Source organism: Micromys minutus (genome assembly GCF_963924665.1).
Source record: "Micromys minutus genome assembly, chromosome: 31".
Classification (NCBI taxonomy): Eukaryota; Metazoa; Chordata; class Mammalia; order Rodentia; family Muridae; genus Micromys; species Micromys minutus.
In genome coordinates this window covers 26,446,812-26,461,402 of record NC_137966.1, presented here as the reverse complement: position 1 = coordinate 26,461,402, position 14,591 = coordinate 26,446,812, and the positions used below count along the sequence as shown (strand labels likewise).

Sequence of the window (14,591 nt, the reverse complement as noted above, 5' to 3'; positions counted from 1 at the left end):
ATAAGCCACCAGTGCTGGGCAGCCCTATCTTGTCCTTTGGTTAGACATCCTTGACATAGAAACGAGAGACCTTTCTCCACCTAGCACAAGCCAATCTAACGCTGACCCATGTGACCTCCCTAGCACCCACCAATGAAATTTTAGACTACCTAACCCACTTCCAAATATAGAACATAGTAGCCAATGAAAATTGTACTAATGTCACCTCTTTGTCCCCTGCCAATCACATTAGAGATTACCTAATTCCTCTAAACAATTTCCCCCAGTCCTGCAGAAAAAGGCGCCTGCCAGCTGAGTTCCCCCATTGTTACCATTCTGATGAGTAGCTGACCCCTGCACGCTGGTCATTTCTGCAGAATAAATGCTCTTTGTCTTTGCACAGTATTTGACTTTGGGTCTTCCTTCAGCCATTTTCAGATCTTTACACTATCTGTCTCGGCCTGGATTTTATTGCTGAGAAAAGACACCACGACCAAGAAAGACAACCTTTAGAAAGTACATTTAATTCTGGCTGGCTTACAGTTTCATAGGTTCAGTCCATTATCGTCAAGGCGGGAAACATGGCAGCATCCAGGCAGACAGGATGCTGGAGAAGGAGCTGGGGGTTCTACATCTTGATCTGAAGGCAGGCAGAAGGGAATTCTTTTCAGAGGCAACGAGGAAGAGAGTCTCTCCTCACAGGGCAGAGCTTGAGAACAGAACTTCAAAGCCCACCCCCACAGCGACACACTTCCTTTAACAAGTCACACCTCCTAATAGTGCCACTCCCTGGGCCAAGCATAAGCAAACCATCACACAATCTCTCCATGTGGTTCCAACTTCATGCTTCCAGCTCCATCCATCTCCCTTCTTCTTTCTTCCTCCCTTTTGCCTCCTTTTAAATCCCCCAGCATCTGCCCAGGTCTCCTGCATCTCTGATTGTGTGTCTGCCTGCACAGAAGTTGTGCCCCATACTTACTGCCCCAGCTCCCAGCCCTCAGCTCTTTATTATACAAAAAGCCACATTCCAGTCTGAACCAATCAGCAGCAGGACAACGCCCAAACAATCTCTTAGGGTTGTCCTTTGGCTTTTGAGGGCTGCATAACCTTCACTGTGGCAGCTGGCTTTCTACTATGATAATCTCTCAGAATTATCTTTTTGGGCAGGTGAGAAGGACAAACAATTACACCGGCCATAAAAATGACAATACCCAAATCCTGCCAGCAAGTAGCACAAGGCACAGCAATTAACAAGTGGAAAACTTCTTACCATCCCGACACTTTCTATCACATTCCACAACTTAGACCCTTAAAAGGTACATGCTTATAATTTATACAAACATATTACAAACAACATAAATTAATTGCTTAGAAATTTAAGTATGAATTATAAAATTGGCCTTATACAATCACAAGATAAACTCAGAATTCAGTGTTTCACATCTCGGCTGTCATGTATGCATGTTTGTAGGTAGAATTCAGTGTTTCACATCTCGGCTGTCATGTATCCATGTTTGCATGTAGAATTCAGTGTTTCACATCTCGGCTGTCATGTATCCATGTTTGCATGTAGAATTCAGTGTTTCACATCTCGGCTGTCACGTATCCATGTTTGCATGTAGAATTCAGTGTTTCACATCTCGGCTGTCACGTATCCATGTTTGCATGTAGAATTCAGTGTTTCACATCTCGGCTGTCATGTATCCATGTTTGCATGTAGAATTCAGTGTTTCACATCTCGGCTGTCATGTATGCATGTTTGCATGTAGAATTCAGTGTTTCACATCTCGGCTGTCATGTATCCATGTTTGCATGTAGAATTCAGTGTTTCACATCTCGGCTGTCATGTATGCATGTTTGCATGTAGAATTCAGTGTTTCACATCTCGGCTGTCATGTATCCATGTTTGCATGTAGAATTCAGTGTTTCACATCTCGGCTGTCATGTATCCATGTTTGCATGTAGAATTCAGTGTTTCACATCTCGGCTGTCATGTATCCATGTTTGCATGTAGAATTCAGTGTTTCACATCTCGGCTGTCATGTATGCATGTTTGCATGTAGAATTCAGTGTTTCACATCTCGGCTGTCATGTATCCATGTTTGCATGTAGAATTCAGTGTTTCACATCTCGGCTGTCATGTATGCATGTTTGCATGTAGAATTCAGTGTTTCACATCTCGGCTGTCATGTATCCATGTTTGCATGTAGAATTCAGTGTTTCACATCTCGGCTGTCATGTATCCATGTTTGCATGTAGAATTCAGTGTTTCACATCTCGGCTGTCATGTTTGCATGTAGAATTCAGTGTTTCACATCTTGGCTGTCATGTATCCATGTTTGCATGTAGAATTCAGTGTTTCACATCTCGGCTGTCATGTATCCATATTTGCATGTAGAATTCAGTGTTTCACATCTCGGCTGTCATGTATCCACGTTTGCATGTAGAATTCAGTGTTTCACATCTCGGCTGTCATGTATGCATGTTTGTATGTAGAATTCAGTGTTTCACATCTCGGCTGTCATGTATCCATGTTTGCATGTAGAATTCAGTGTTTCACATCTCGGCTGTCATGTATCCATGTTTGCATGTAGAATTCAGTGTTTCACATCTTGGCTGTCATGTATCCATGTTTGTATGTAGAATTCAGTGTTTCACATCTCGGCTGTCATGTATCCATGTTTGCATGTAGAATTCAGTGTTTCACATCTTGGCTGTCATGTATCCATGTTTGTATGTAGAATTCAGTGTTTCACATCTCGGCTGTCATGTATCCATGTTTGCATGTAGAATTCAGTGTTTCACATCTTGGCTGTCATGTATCCATGTTTGTATGTAGAATTCAGTGTTTCACATTTCGGCTGTCATGTATCCATGTAGAAGCAACAGAACCATGGGGCGAATTTTAGGTGAGATGGTTGAAATTTCTTAAGACGTTCATAGTTTTAAATTTTTTATTTTTTGTGGTTTTGAGATGGAGACTTGCTGTTTTTCCCAGTCCAGTCTTAAACTCGTGGGCTGAAATGATCGTCCTCCATTAGCTTTCTGTGTAGACAGGCACACACCTCCAGGGCTGGTTATTTGCATAATTCTGAAACCTGAAGGTGGCTGGCTGAGATTAGACAAACTGAATAAATGTGAAAGACTGGCTGGTGATTTTTGTGTTCACTTTAAAGTATGAAGATAGAATTTTACAGCACTGAATTATAAAAGACTACTATCAGGATCCTGGGTTGCAGCCAGGGGCAGAGCACTTGTTTGTACAAGACGCTGGTCCACCCCTAGTACCAACCACACTTACACACAAAGCCATGCATGGTGGTTCATGACTGTAATCCCAAAATTGTAATGCAGAGACAGGACGGTAGCTGTAAACTTTGTAGACTAGTCTAGTATGGATTAGAATTCATCCTTAGAGAGGAAAGAAATGATTATCTTTCTGGAATTTTCATTTGCTGTAATTTATTCAGAAACCAAATATTTCATTTCATGTAGGAATTAGGGCTTTTGGTCAACTATCTTCTCAAAGCTAGAAGACATCAATTAAAAAAAAAAAAAAAACCTGTACTTGGTGGTGTAATATAAAACCAGAAGAGGTTCATGCTTGTAATCTCAGCACTTGGAGAGCTGAGGCCTCTGAGGTTTCTGGCCAGCCTGAGCTACACAAAGAGAGATCCTTTTTTTTTAAAAAAAATTAGACAGTATCAATAAAATAGTCTATACAGAATATATCCAACACTATTCCTTTTTTGAAGATTAAAAACACCTACTTACAGAATTTTAGTGTTGGTATAATAATACATTATTATAAATTATCTGGGGGGACTGATTATTCAATTTCTTGACTGAATTTTATATGCATAGAAATTTACCATAAGAACAAAAGGCAATCAGATTCCGAAGTGTGTAGGAAATAGCCCGAGAGTTTAGGCTAGAAATACAATCAAGACTAGAGTTCTTTAAAAACTCAACGGGCCATATAATATTAGAATAAAAATATTAATAATTTTAAAATGTCACATGTCATTGTTGCAGTTTTTAACCAAAGGACTAAAGAAGTGAAAATACCAGAGAATAAGACTTTCAGACTGGAATGACTGGGAAAGGTTTGGATAAAAGTTAAAATAATAACTGATAATTTCAAACCAAGTGGGCCTATGGAATAGCAATTCTTCATGATGGAGCCCATAATTGGTCAGTGAAGCAGGCCTGCTGCAGGTGATTGAGAGAGATGGAGAAACGGGCTGAGTACTAGGAGAGAGTCCCGGGCTCTTCACTTTTCTGGGGACCTTTCACCTGCCTCGTTCCTGCGAAGGAGAATGAATAAGGACTCCACTGTACCGTCGCCACTCTGCTGTGAAAAGCACAGGAAGGTCGCCCAGAGGAAGCCACAGACTCCCGTGTATGCTGTCCTCCAGTGCACAGGGACAAGGCTGAAGTTGGTCAGCTGCAATACAGACAGTCTGTTAGGAAGACACAGGCAACACAAAGTGTTTTGAGTTCTGCTTTCATTCCACGCTAGGGACTGAATTCAGCACCCAACACTCACTAGGCAAGTGTTCTACCATTGCACCGAAGCCCAGCCCCAGAGTCTACGAGGCTTGGCACTCACCTGCACGAAAGGCCAGTACATCAGACCAGTCTGCAATGAAGAAAAGCCCCGTTAGAATGTCGTATAGGTAAACCAAACACACAGGTACGCACACTGTGTAAGAGAATAAGAAATGACAGGTAGGTGGGATGCCCAGTAGCACTGGACTGCACTCAGAGCAGATTCAATGAAGACTGCTTGAAGCCTTGAGAGAGCAAGAAACTTGAAGGCACAGCTTGGAGGCCAATGCTTACTGGTTATAATCATAGGTGCAGAATGAAAAGTCAGCCAGAGATTCTGGAAGAAATCGGTGTTTTAAAAATAAACACATATGTTTAGACATTATAATTTCCAAGTGAGTATCAGCATATAATATACATGATATTTTTATGATCAGTGAATTCTTTAAAGTATATTCCAAATAAAAACATTTTTTTGAGACAGGATATCACTGCGTGTCATTGGCTGGCCTGAAGCTTTGGTTATTATGCAGACCAGGCTGGCTTAGAGTTCACAGTGATCTACCTGCCTCTGTCTCCCCACTGCTGAGACTAAAGGCATGTGCCACCATGCCTGGCTTACCTAAAAATGTCTTTATGGGACAATATACAAATAATACACCTAAGCTATCTCTTGGTACAGAACAAAATAGGCTGGCATTAAAAACTTCTTAGTACATTTATTTTGTGTGTGTGTGTGTACATGTGTGTGTGTGTGTGTGTGTGTGTGTGTATGGGTATGTGTGTGTGCATGTGTGTGTATGTGTGTGTGTGTGCTGTGTGCGGGCCACATGTGTGTGTGTATGTGTGTGTGTGCTGTGTGTGTATGTGTGTGTGCTGTGTGCGGGCCACATGTGTGTGTGTGTGTGTGTGTGTGTGTGTGTGTGTGTGTGTGTGTGTATGTAGATCAGAACATGCTTTCTGGACCTCAGGCCTGGTGGCAAGCACCTTTACCCACTGATTTACCCACTGAGCCATCTTGCCGACCTCCTAATTTTTTAAATTATTTTCTTTTTATTTACTTTCTTTTGTACCTGGGTCTTGCCCTATAGCTCAGTTCAGTCTCAAACTCATGGCGGTCTTCCTGCCGCAGTCTCCTGAGTACTGGGGTTGGATGAGCCTCCACGCTCTAAGAAGTCATTTTGTAAAAAGTCTACTTGAGCCAGGCGTGGTGCTGTTCCTTCAGTCCTAGGACTGGGAGGTAGACTACAGGAAAGACAGGAGATGCTGCAGGAGCACAGATAGCAACTTGAAGCACTTCGCACTGACCACGTCTGCAATGCTTGAGAATACCAAAAATAATTGAACACAGCCATGAATTATGGACTGCTGGGAACACACGCACAATAAAGATGTAGCTGGGAGTGACGAGCGAACCCACGCTCACAGTGCAGTGCTAAGCAGCACCGTGAGCACCAGTCCTGGGCACACTCACCACTCAACAACCAGCACAGCGGGCAGCTCGGGCACAATCAGAGGCGCAGCTGCCTAGCAACCGCCATGCATGAGGCCCTGAGTTCCAGCATTGTAGAAAAGGGGGAGGGGGAAAAGAATGGAGGGAAAGACACACAGCCCTGTGGTCCAGCGACATGGGGGACTAAGGCAGGAGGACTGCAAGTCCCAAGTCTGCCTGAGCAACTTAGACCCTTCTCATAAGTGGGTGGCGAACCTCATAGTCAGGCAGGAGCCCCAACAGAATGACAGGGACATCAACTCACCCACAAAACGTTTGACCCAAAATTCATCCTGTCTACAAGAAATGCAGTCACAGGACAGGGAGCAGAGACTGAGGGAGTGACTGGCCAGTAACAGGCCCAACCTGAGACCATCCCATGGCAAATATCAATCCCTGACACTATTAATGGTACTGTCGTGCTTGCAGACAGGAGTCTAGCATGGCTGTCCTCTGAGAGGCTCTCCCGGCAGCTCACTCACACAGATGCAGACACTGACAGCCACACAGTGGATGGTGCTTATAGAAGGGACTCTTAAAGAAGATCAGGAGGGAGGATTGCAGACTCTAAGAAGATAGAAACTCCACAGGAAGACCGACATAGTCAACTAACCTGGACCCTCGGGCATCTTAGAATCTGAACCACCAACCAAAGAACATACACGGGCTAGACCCAGGCCTCCCTGCAGATATGTAGATGTACAGCCTGGTCTTCATGTGGGTCCTGACTAGAGCGGGGGCGTCCCAAAGCTGCCGCCTGTACATGGGACGGGCTTTTCCGTCTGGGCTGCGCTTTCCGGCTTCAGCGGGAGTGGAAGCACCTGACCGAGCACAGACTTGAAGTGCCAGGGTGAGGAGATACAGAGGGGTGGGGGTGAGCCCTACCAGCTCAGAGGAGAAGGGGAGGGGGATGGGAGGAAGGGTTGTAGTGATGGTGGGAGAGGGTGGAGAGGGGGCAGTGAGAGGGATGTAAAGTGAATTAGCAAAAAAATACTAGTAACGAATAAAAACAGAAGAAGAAAAGAGTGGATGATAAAAAAGAGCTGGTAGCCTGTCTAGCATGCTTGATACTCAAGGTCAATCTCTAGCACTTCGAGGAATGGGGATGAGCATCTGGCTCAGTTAGCAGAGTGTTTGCCTAGCATACACAAAGCCCTGGGTTCAAGTCTCCTCAGCTACATAATGAGCTCCAGGACAGCCTTAGCTACATAAGACCTTGTTTCAATAAATAAACAAAAAATAATAGGGGCTAGAGAGATGGCTCAGTGGTCTCCCAGAGGTCCTGAGATCAAATCCCAGCAACCACATGGTGGCTCACAATCATCTGTAATGAGATCCGATGCCCTCTTCTAGTGTGTCTGAAGACAGCTACACTGTACTCATATAAATAAATAAATCTATAAAATAAAAAATAAAATCAACAATAGAGATTGGTAGGGAGGGTGTAGCATGTCACTTGCCTAGCATATGAGAGGACCTGGTCTCTGAAAAAGACAAAAACATAAGATGTGTGTGACAAGATTCCCAGGACTCTATTCCCAACCAAATCATCCTGTGCATAAGGGAGCAAACCATTCATGATCTGTACCTACAATCCTGCTTTTTTCTAACATTAGAGTAGAACAGAGTGTGGTGGCCTATACGGCCTATAATCTCAGCACTCAGGAGGTTCAGGCAGGAAGATTGCTCTACACAGTAAGTTTGGGCTAGCCTGGGTTACAAGTGGGACCATGTTTCAAAACAAACAACCAATCAATATATAAATTAACAAACCATGTCAGACGTGTGTGTCTCTAACCTCACTCTCCCTTCTAAAATAAAGAACAAGGAAATCTCATTCTAAAGTCTGTGTGGAGGCACAATTTCTACCCCAGGGGCTCTAAATATTCTCCTTGAAGATGTCCCTAGGGATCCAGTGGCTTCTGTGGCTTCAAATCTCCCTATGCTTTCAGTCACCATAGACAATGCTGAGTCTGGGGCTCAGTGCCATCCTTCAGAAGACTCTAAAAACAGTATGGGGAATGGCTCAGTGTGGTTTCACATTGTATTGGCTTTTGTGTTTTTAGGTGTTGGGGTTACCCTAAGAGATCCCCTTTCTCCCTCCCACTAAACAAACACTTCTACCACCAAGCTATCCTTCTATCCCTCAACGCTGCTCTGGACAGGAGACTAAGTACATATAAATTAGGTATAAACTCTGGAATCCTGAAATGTTATCTACCTGGTTGTCATCAGTCAAATGGACGTAGTGCTGGGTCAGAGCTGATAAAGAGTCTGTTGGCCTTCCCTGAGCACACGACAGTCATAGGTCCAACAGCAGCATACATCTTTGTGCTGAATAAAGAACACCACAGGGGACTTACTCCACTAGGAATCCTGGGAAATAGCATCCTTCTTGGAAACACATTTGTGATGTAAGGTTCTTTTCACCAGGACTCACACCAGGAAACAGTGATTCCGTGACAGACCCACAGCCTACAATTCCTATTTGGCAAATAGGTTTGGAAACCTATTACATAAATTGTAGTGGCTGTTAAGAATAAATCTAATGGAGTCAGAAATCATTGTAAACACTTGCCTGAATGCAGTGATAGAGTTTATTTCCTGTCTCTGAGAAGCAGAGATGCTGGAGGCCTCCTGGAATATATTGGTCTAAACACATTCAAGCTAGAAACATTGGTGCCCCAATCTACAGTCTCAGCTGCTTGGGAGGCTGAGCCCAGAAGCCTGCTTGAGCCCAAAAGTTGTGTACCAGTCTGGGCAATATCACAGGATGATCATTTTCAAAATAAAACAAAACAAATGTAACAAAATTAAGATATCTCTTTGTCAAAATATTGGATTCCCAGATCAGACAAACTGTAAGCCCTAATTTAAACATGGCTGTTTGAAGCTAGTCCTAGTGGGATAAACCTGTAATCTCAGCTCCTCGAGAGGATCAGAAGTTCAAGGCCTGTCTGAGGTACAGTGAACTAAAGGCATCTGGTCAAATTATAGAGACCAGAATTCAAGAAAGGAAGGATGGATGAAAGGTGGGGAGGGGCAGTGAGGGAGGGAGAGAAAGAAAAAACTCCTTCACCCACTAGGCCTTCTTGCCAGCCCCTCAAATAAGTATTCTTTAATGTTTAAGATATTTAAAAGATATGATTATATTTTCAGAAGCCTGTCTTACCTTATATGTATTCCAAAATTTCTGTTTCAGGTCCAAAAATATGTCATCCTTTCCCTGAAGAAGGCTCATACCTGTTTACAGAAACATACCCAAAGATTTGAGAAGTAGAACTAATTACTATATAAAAGTGTGTGTTCAAGTTTCACATTCCAACAGCATCCAGGCACATCAAATTCCAATCATTTACATGGTCCTGTTGACCCAACAGGAAAACAACAATAACTCTGTTTTAAAACTAGCGTTTAAAGAAACACCAGCAGAAAGTAAGAATAGCAGGTGTAACAGACACAGCAAAATGGCTGGCATTGGACAGGGAGGTTGCTGGTGACTTCCTTGTTTATGTTTTGTTTACATTTATTAGTCTGTCTGTCTGTCCATCTGTCTGTCTATTTATTAATGGTGTGTGCTTGCACTTGCCACTGAGTGTGGAGGTCAGAGAACAACTAGCTGGGGTCAGTTCTCTCTCTCCACCATGTGTGTTCCAAGGATCATCTCAGGTTGTCAGGCTTGCCAGCAAGTGCCTTTACAAGCTGAGCTGTCTTTCTGTCTCCTTGTTTGTTATTTTAAGTATTTAAAGATGTTTTAGATTTGTTTATGTTATATATTTGAGTCGTTTTGCTCATATATATGTCTGTGTACCACAGTGTTGTGGATGGTTGTGAGCTGCTGGAAATTGAATTCTGTTCTTTTACAAGAACCAGTGTTCTTAACTACCAAGCCATCTCTCCAACTCTTTCTTTTTTCCTTTCTCTGTATAACTGTGGTTGTCTTGGAACTCACTATGAAGACCAGCCTCAAACTCAAAGAGATCCTCCTGCCTCTGCCCCCCAAGGGCTGGGACTACAGGTGTGAACCACTATGCCCAGCTCCATGTTGCTGGGGGTAGAACCCAGTTGGTAAAAAAGCACTCTGCTAACTAAGTTGCAGCCTAGCTCCCAGTTTTAAAAGAAAATTAATCTTTTTCCATTTTATTTTTCCTTTATTTTGTTCTTATTTTGTCTTTTTAAAATTTGTGCTGAGATTCAACATAGGGCCCAAACTTATGGTAAACCAAACTTATGGTAACCTACCCTCCACTGCTGAGCTATATTACCGCCCTCCCACACCAACTCCAATCCTTTAAAGTGAAAATACAGCTTTCTGAGCTGATAGCACTCCTGCAAACATGGTGAATGTTCCTAAGACCCACCAGACATTCTGCAAGAAGTTGGGAAGCACCAACCCCACACAAGACGACCCAGTACACGAAGGGCAAGGACCTTGTCTGCCCAGGAGAGCAGAGTTATAACAGGAAACAGTGACTACGGTGGGCAGATTAAGCCCATTTTCTGAAAAAAGGGCTAACACCACAAAGAAGACTGTGCTGAGACTGGAGTGCATTGAGCCCAACTGCAGACCTAAGAGGATGCTGGCTATTAAGAGATGCAAGCATTTTGAACTGGGAGGTGACAAGAAGAGAAAGGGCCAAGTAACCCAGTTTTGTTATGATCTTGTTATGAAGACAATAAAATCTTGACCTTTCATCCCCTTTGGTTGCAGTTGGTTTTTTTGTTTGTTTGTTTGTTTTTTGTTTTGTTTTTGTTTTTTTTTTTTTGAGTGGGGGAATAAATTAAAGCTTTCAGAAAAATAAATAAATTAATTAAAATAAAATAAAAACTATGGATCTTGGACATTCTAGCAACTACACATGTCCTATCAGTGTGTTGCCTTACTTTTAAAAGAAAGTGTAACTATTCTCTGACAGCCCTGATTGGGGTGTGGGTGTGGGCACAGGATAAGTGTTTACTAGTCAACTGCAGGAGATCCTTAGGACAAGGCTGAAAACAAAACCCAGCAAATACTGTATGTAGTACTCCGATCCACTTACCCAGATAACTACATGTACCGCATCGTTTGACCCTCCTGACAATTCACTGAGATGAGAAGAGGAAAAGAGAGCACCAAAGTTAGGAAAAAGGATGAAGAGAGTGAGGGATATGGCCCATGGAGGTGTGGCAAGGCCTGGAGGCATGGGGGTTGCCTCTGGGGGATCCATGTTGGGAATCCCTTCCTCCTGAGGGACCAGCCACAGGGCTGTATAGTATGGAATAGAGTTTATTCAAGTCATGAGGGTGTCAATAGGGTAGTAGAGGCAAAGAGAAAGAGAGAGAGAAGAGAGGAGTAGGGGAGTAGAGGCCGGCCATGAGCACGTGGAGAGAGAGGGGGTAAGGGGAGGGGAAAAGGAGAGGTAAGGGCTGGAGGGCAAGAGAGAGAAAGTAAGAGAGTAAGAACAAGAGAGAGGAGGGGGCAAGCAGCTCCTGTTAGTGTCAGGTCACTGGGGCGGGGCATACCTGGCTACTGCTCCCCACCCCACGGAAATCTTGTTGCTGAGCAAGACTAAGACCCTGGAAATGACTTTTCTCTAATCGCAGATCCCACCCACTCTGCCCCCATCACTTCTGGGTTGATGTGTTGGCCCTAGAGCCTCAAGTGTGGCTTTTCCCAGAACAGGTGGAGTCCAGGGATGTAGCTGCTTTGGGGCTAAGCTAGGGTCTCTTGAATATGCCTCTTTCTGGAGAAAAAGAGACACCTCCCTCTCCCTGCCCCCCACACTCTGCCAACCTCGACCTCTCAGCTCCAGCACCAACCCTCTGAATCCCTGGCACATGGGATCTCCAGATCCCCAGCCCGCGGCCCCAAAATTCTTCCTCACGGAAACCTCAAGTCTCCCAATGTCAAGACCTCCGCTTCAGGACTTCCTTCCAGCCCTAGTTCCCGGGCCACAGAGTTGTCACCTTCAGTGGCTTCAGATCTCTGGTCTCCCCGTCCCCCACTCCCCAGCCCCCCAGCCCCCTGCCCAGCCTCCGGTGCCCTGCCTGGGCCCTCACCGACGTAGAAGGCAGAGAGGGCTACCGGCCCTCCGACAGTCTGATCGCATAGCACCTTGGCCAGGACCGTGTGCGGCGCGCGGCCTGGCAAAGCGCGCTCCAGCAGGCGCAGCCACACGTAGTTGAAGTTTCCGTGGAAGGTCACAGCCAGAGTGGCCACGCGCCGCGTCTGGTGCCAATCGGCTGGGCCGCCCCGCAGTCGCTGCTGCAGCGCGTCACCGGCCGAGAAAAGCCCGGCGTAGAGCAGCACGTTAGTGGGCCACGGATAGCGCCGCGCCGCCCGTGGAAACGCGCGCCACCAGGATAGCGCCATACCTGCCCCGGGTGCCCTCTGCGCGTGCACACCTAGATACACCGCAGGCGCCAGAGCGATTGGACGCTCCTGTGCACACCCAATCCACGCGTCCAATCCAGTGACAGCTGGCCACCGAGAGGGCGGAGCCTCTGTGATGTGCAGCGTGAAATCTTCAGGAAAGACACTCAGAAAACACATCTGTCATTTCCAAAGGCCATGTATTGTAAGAACAGGGAATGGCCGCCACCTCGGCATTGGTGATAGCTGCAGGACTTTATGAATATGCCAAAACCACTGGATCCTACACTTTGAAATCGGGATTTATTTTTTGTTTTAGACATGGCCTCACCTGTTCCAGGCTGAGCCCTAACTCCCTATGTAGCCGAGGATGACTTTTAACTCCCATCCTCCTTACCTCCACCTCCCAAATTCTGGGTCTATACCTTAAAGTGGTAAATTTTGTGAGACTTAAATCCTATCTCTAAAGATGAGGAGCTGATATGAAGCTCTGTAGTACTACCCAGTATGCGGAAGGCCCTGGCTTCAATTCCCCGCTACTACAATAAAAAGTAAGAAAGTGTCGATGCGCTGGAGATGCTGGCATACAGAGAATTCATTCTTTGTAACGTACATCAGTTTACTGTGTCACATGCGCCGAATGTCAGAAGTTAAACTGAGGCCTTTCTGAATAAAATAGTTGGGGGTGCCTATTCTGTCCTCCAGTTTGTGTCTCAGTGACCCTTGTGACCCCAAAACAGGCTTGGAGATCCATGGTATCGGTTCCAGAAGCAAGGGCCAGTGGGCATTTGAGGAGCAGATAGAAGCTCTGACCTTGCGTGACCCATTTTCTCCAGGTCTTTTTCTGCCTTTCCCTCCTTCCGTGATAGCCAGCCTCTCCCATCCAACATTCCCTTCTGTCTTCTGTTTCTTCACTGTTTAATTGTTTTTTCTTTCTTTTTTTAAAAAAAATCTAGTACCTTTAAAAAGATATTTTTCTACTTATACTTAAAGAGTCGTTTGTTTTTCACTTTCTGTGTGTGGGGGCCTTGTCTCTATATGGCTTGTTGTCACTTACCGTGCCGAGTGCACAAACTTCTAAGCCATCATTAGCTGCCATGTAACTGCTGGGACTCACACCGGAGTCCTCTGGAAGAGCACCAAGTGCTCTTAACCACTGAGCCATCTCTCCAGTCTGTGTGCGTGTGGTGTGTGTGTGTGTGTGTGTGTGTGTGTGTGTGTGTGTGTGTGTGTGTGTGGTGACAGAGACCAGAAGACAATTTTCATTTTCATTTCTCTCTTTCCACTATGTAAAGTCCTGGGGCCTGAATTCAGGTCATCAGGTTATAAAACCCTCTCACCAACTCAGTGCTTGAATTTTGAAATAATTTCAGACTTAGGGAAAATTATACAAAGGAAGCCAGATGTGACAGACCCTCTCATCCCGGCACTGGGAAGGGTAGACTGAGGTGAATTGCCCACTCTAGACTACAAGACAAGACCCTATCTCAAAAAAAAATCAAGAAAACAAACAAATATATACAAAGAATTCCCATATAATCTTGTTTATTTGCTTTGTTTTGCTTTGTTTGAGTCAGAGCTCACATAGCCCAGCCAAGCCTCAAATTCCTAATTCTCCTGCTTCGGCTTCCTAAGAGCTAAGGTTACAGGCTTGGGCCACAGTCCTCAGCTACCATATGCTCTTTGCTTTTGCCCCAAGTGTGGCGTCTTACATAAGCTTAATATGATTATCAAAACAAAGAAAACCATGGGGATGTAATACAATCACCCAGTTTGCATGCCAATCTTACTGAAGCCGGTGTGGGAAGTCACTTTCTCTCATACAACAACCAAACCTGGGCCGCTGTGGTGTTTTCCTCAGGTCTCCAGCTCTCTCAAGGCTTGTCGATAATTATAAGTTGTTTTTTAATAAGCAGAATTGTCTCCTATGGTGATTTACACACCGAGGTTCTTCAGAATGTGACTGTATTTGAAGACTTTGCAGAAGTGACCCAGTTCCACAGAGGTCCTGAGTTAGGCACTCCAGTCTGTGCGGCATCTTCATGAGAGCAGACAGATGCAGCAACAGACGCCACGGCAGATCCACACAGAAGAGAAACTGGGGGTGAGGACAGGGTAAGGTCATAACTGGCTACCTGGACAGCCTGAGGTGTCCCTGCCTGCATCTCTAAGTGGAGACCGAGGCATCACAGTCAGGGTTCAAGATTATTTCCAACT

At 44.9% G+C, this 14,591-nt stretch overlaps 1 protein-coding gene across 1 annotated transcript; it reads right to left on the bottom strand.

The window, feature by feature from the left end:
• Positions 1-4,177: 4,177 nt before the first annotated feature.
• On the bottom strand, positions 4,178-12,131 carry MPV17L (MPV17 mitochondrial inner membrane protein like). Its single transcript, XM_080908142.1, has 4 exons — positions 12,062-12,131; positions 9,195-9,265; positions 4,592-4,621; positions 4,178-4,426 (listed from the first exon to the last, which is right to left on the bottom strand). Exons 2-4 carry the CDS (start codon positions 9,261-9,263, stop codon positions 4,253-4,255), a joined length of 273 nt encoding a protein of 90 aa, XP_080764268.1. The 5' UTR covers positions 9,264-9,265; positions 12,062-12,131; the 3' UTR covers positions 4,178-4,252.
• Positions 12,132-14,591: the final 2,460 nt, after the last annotated feature.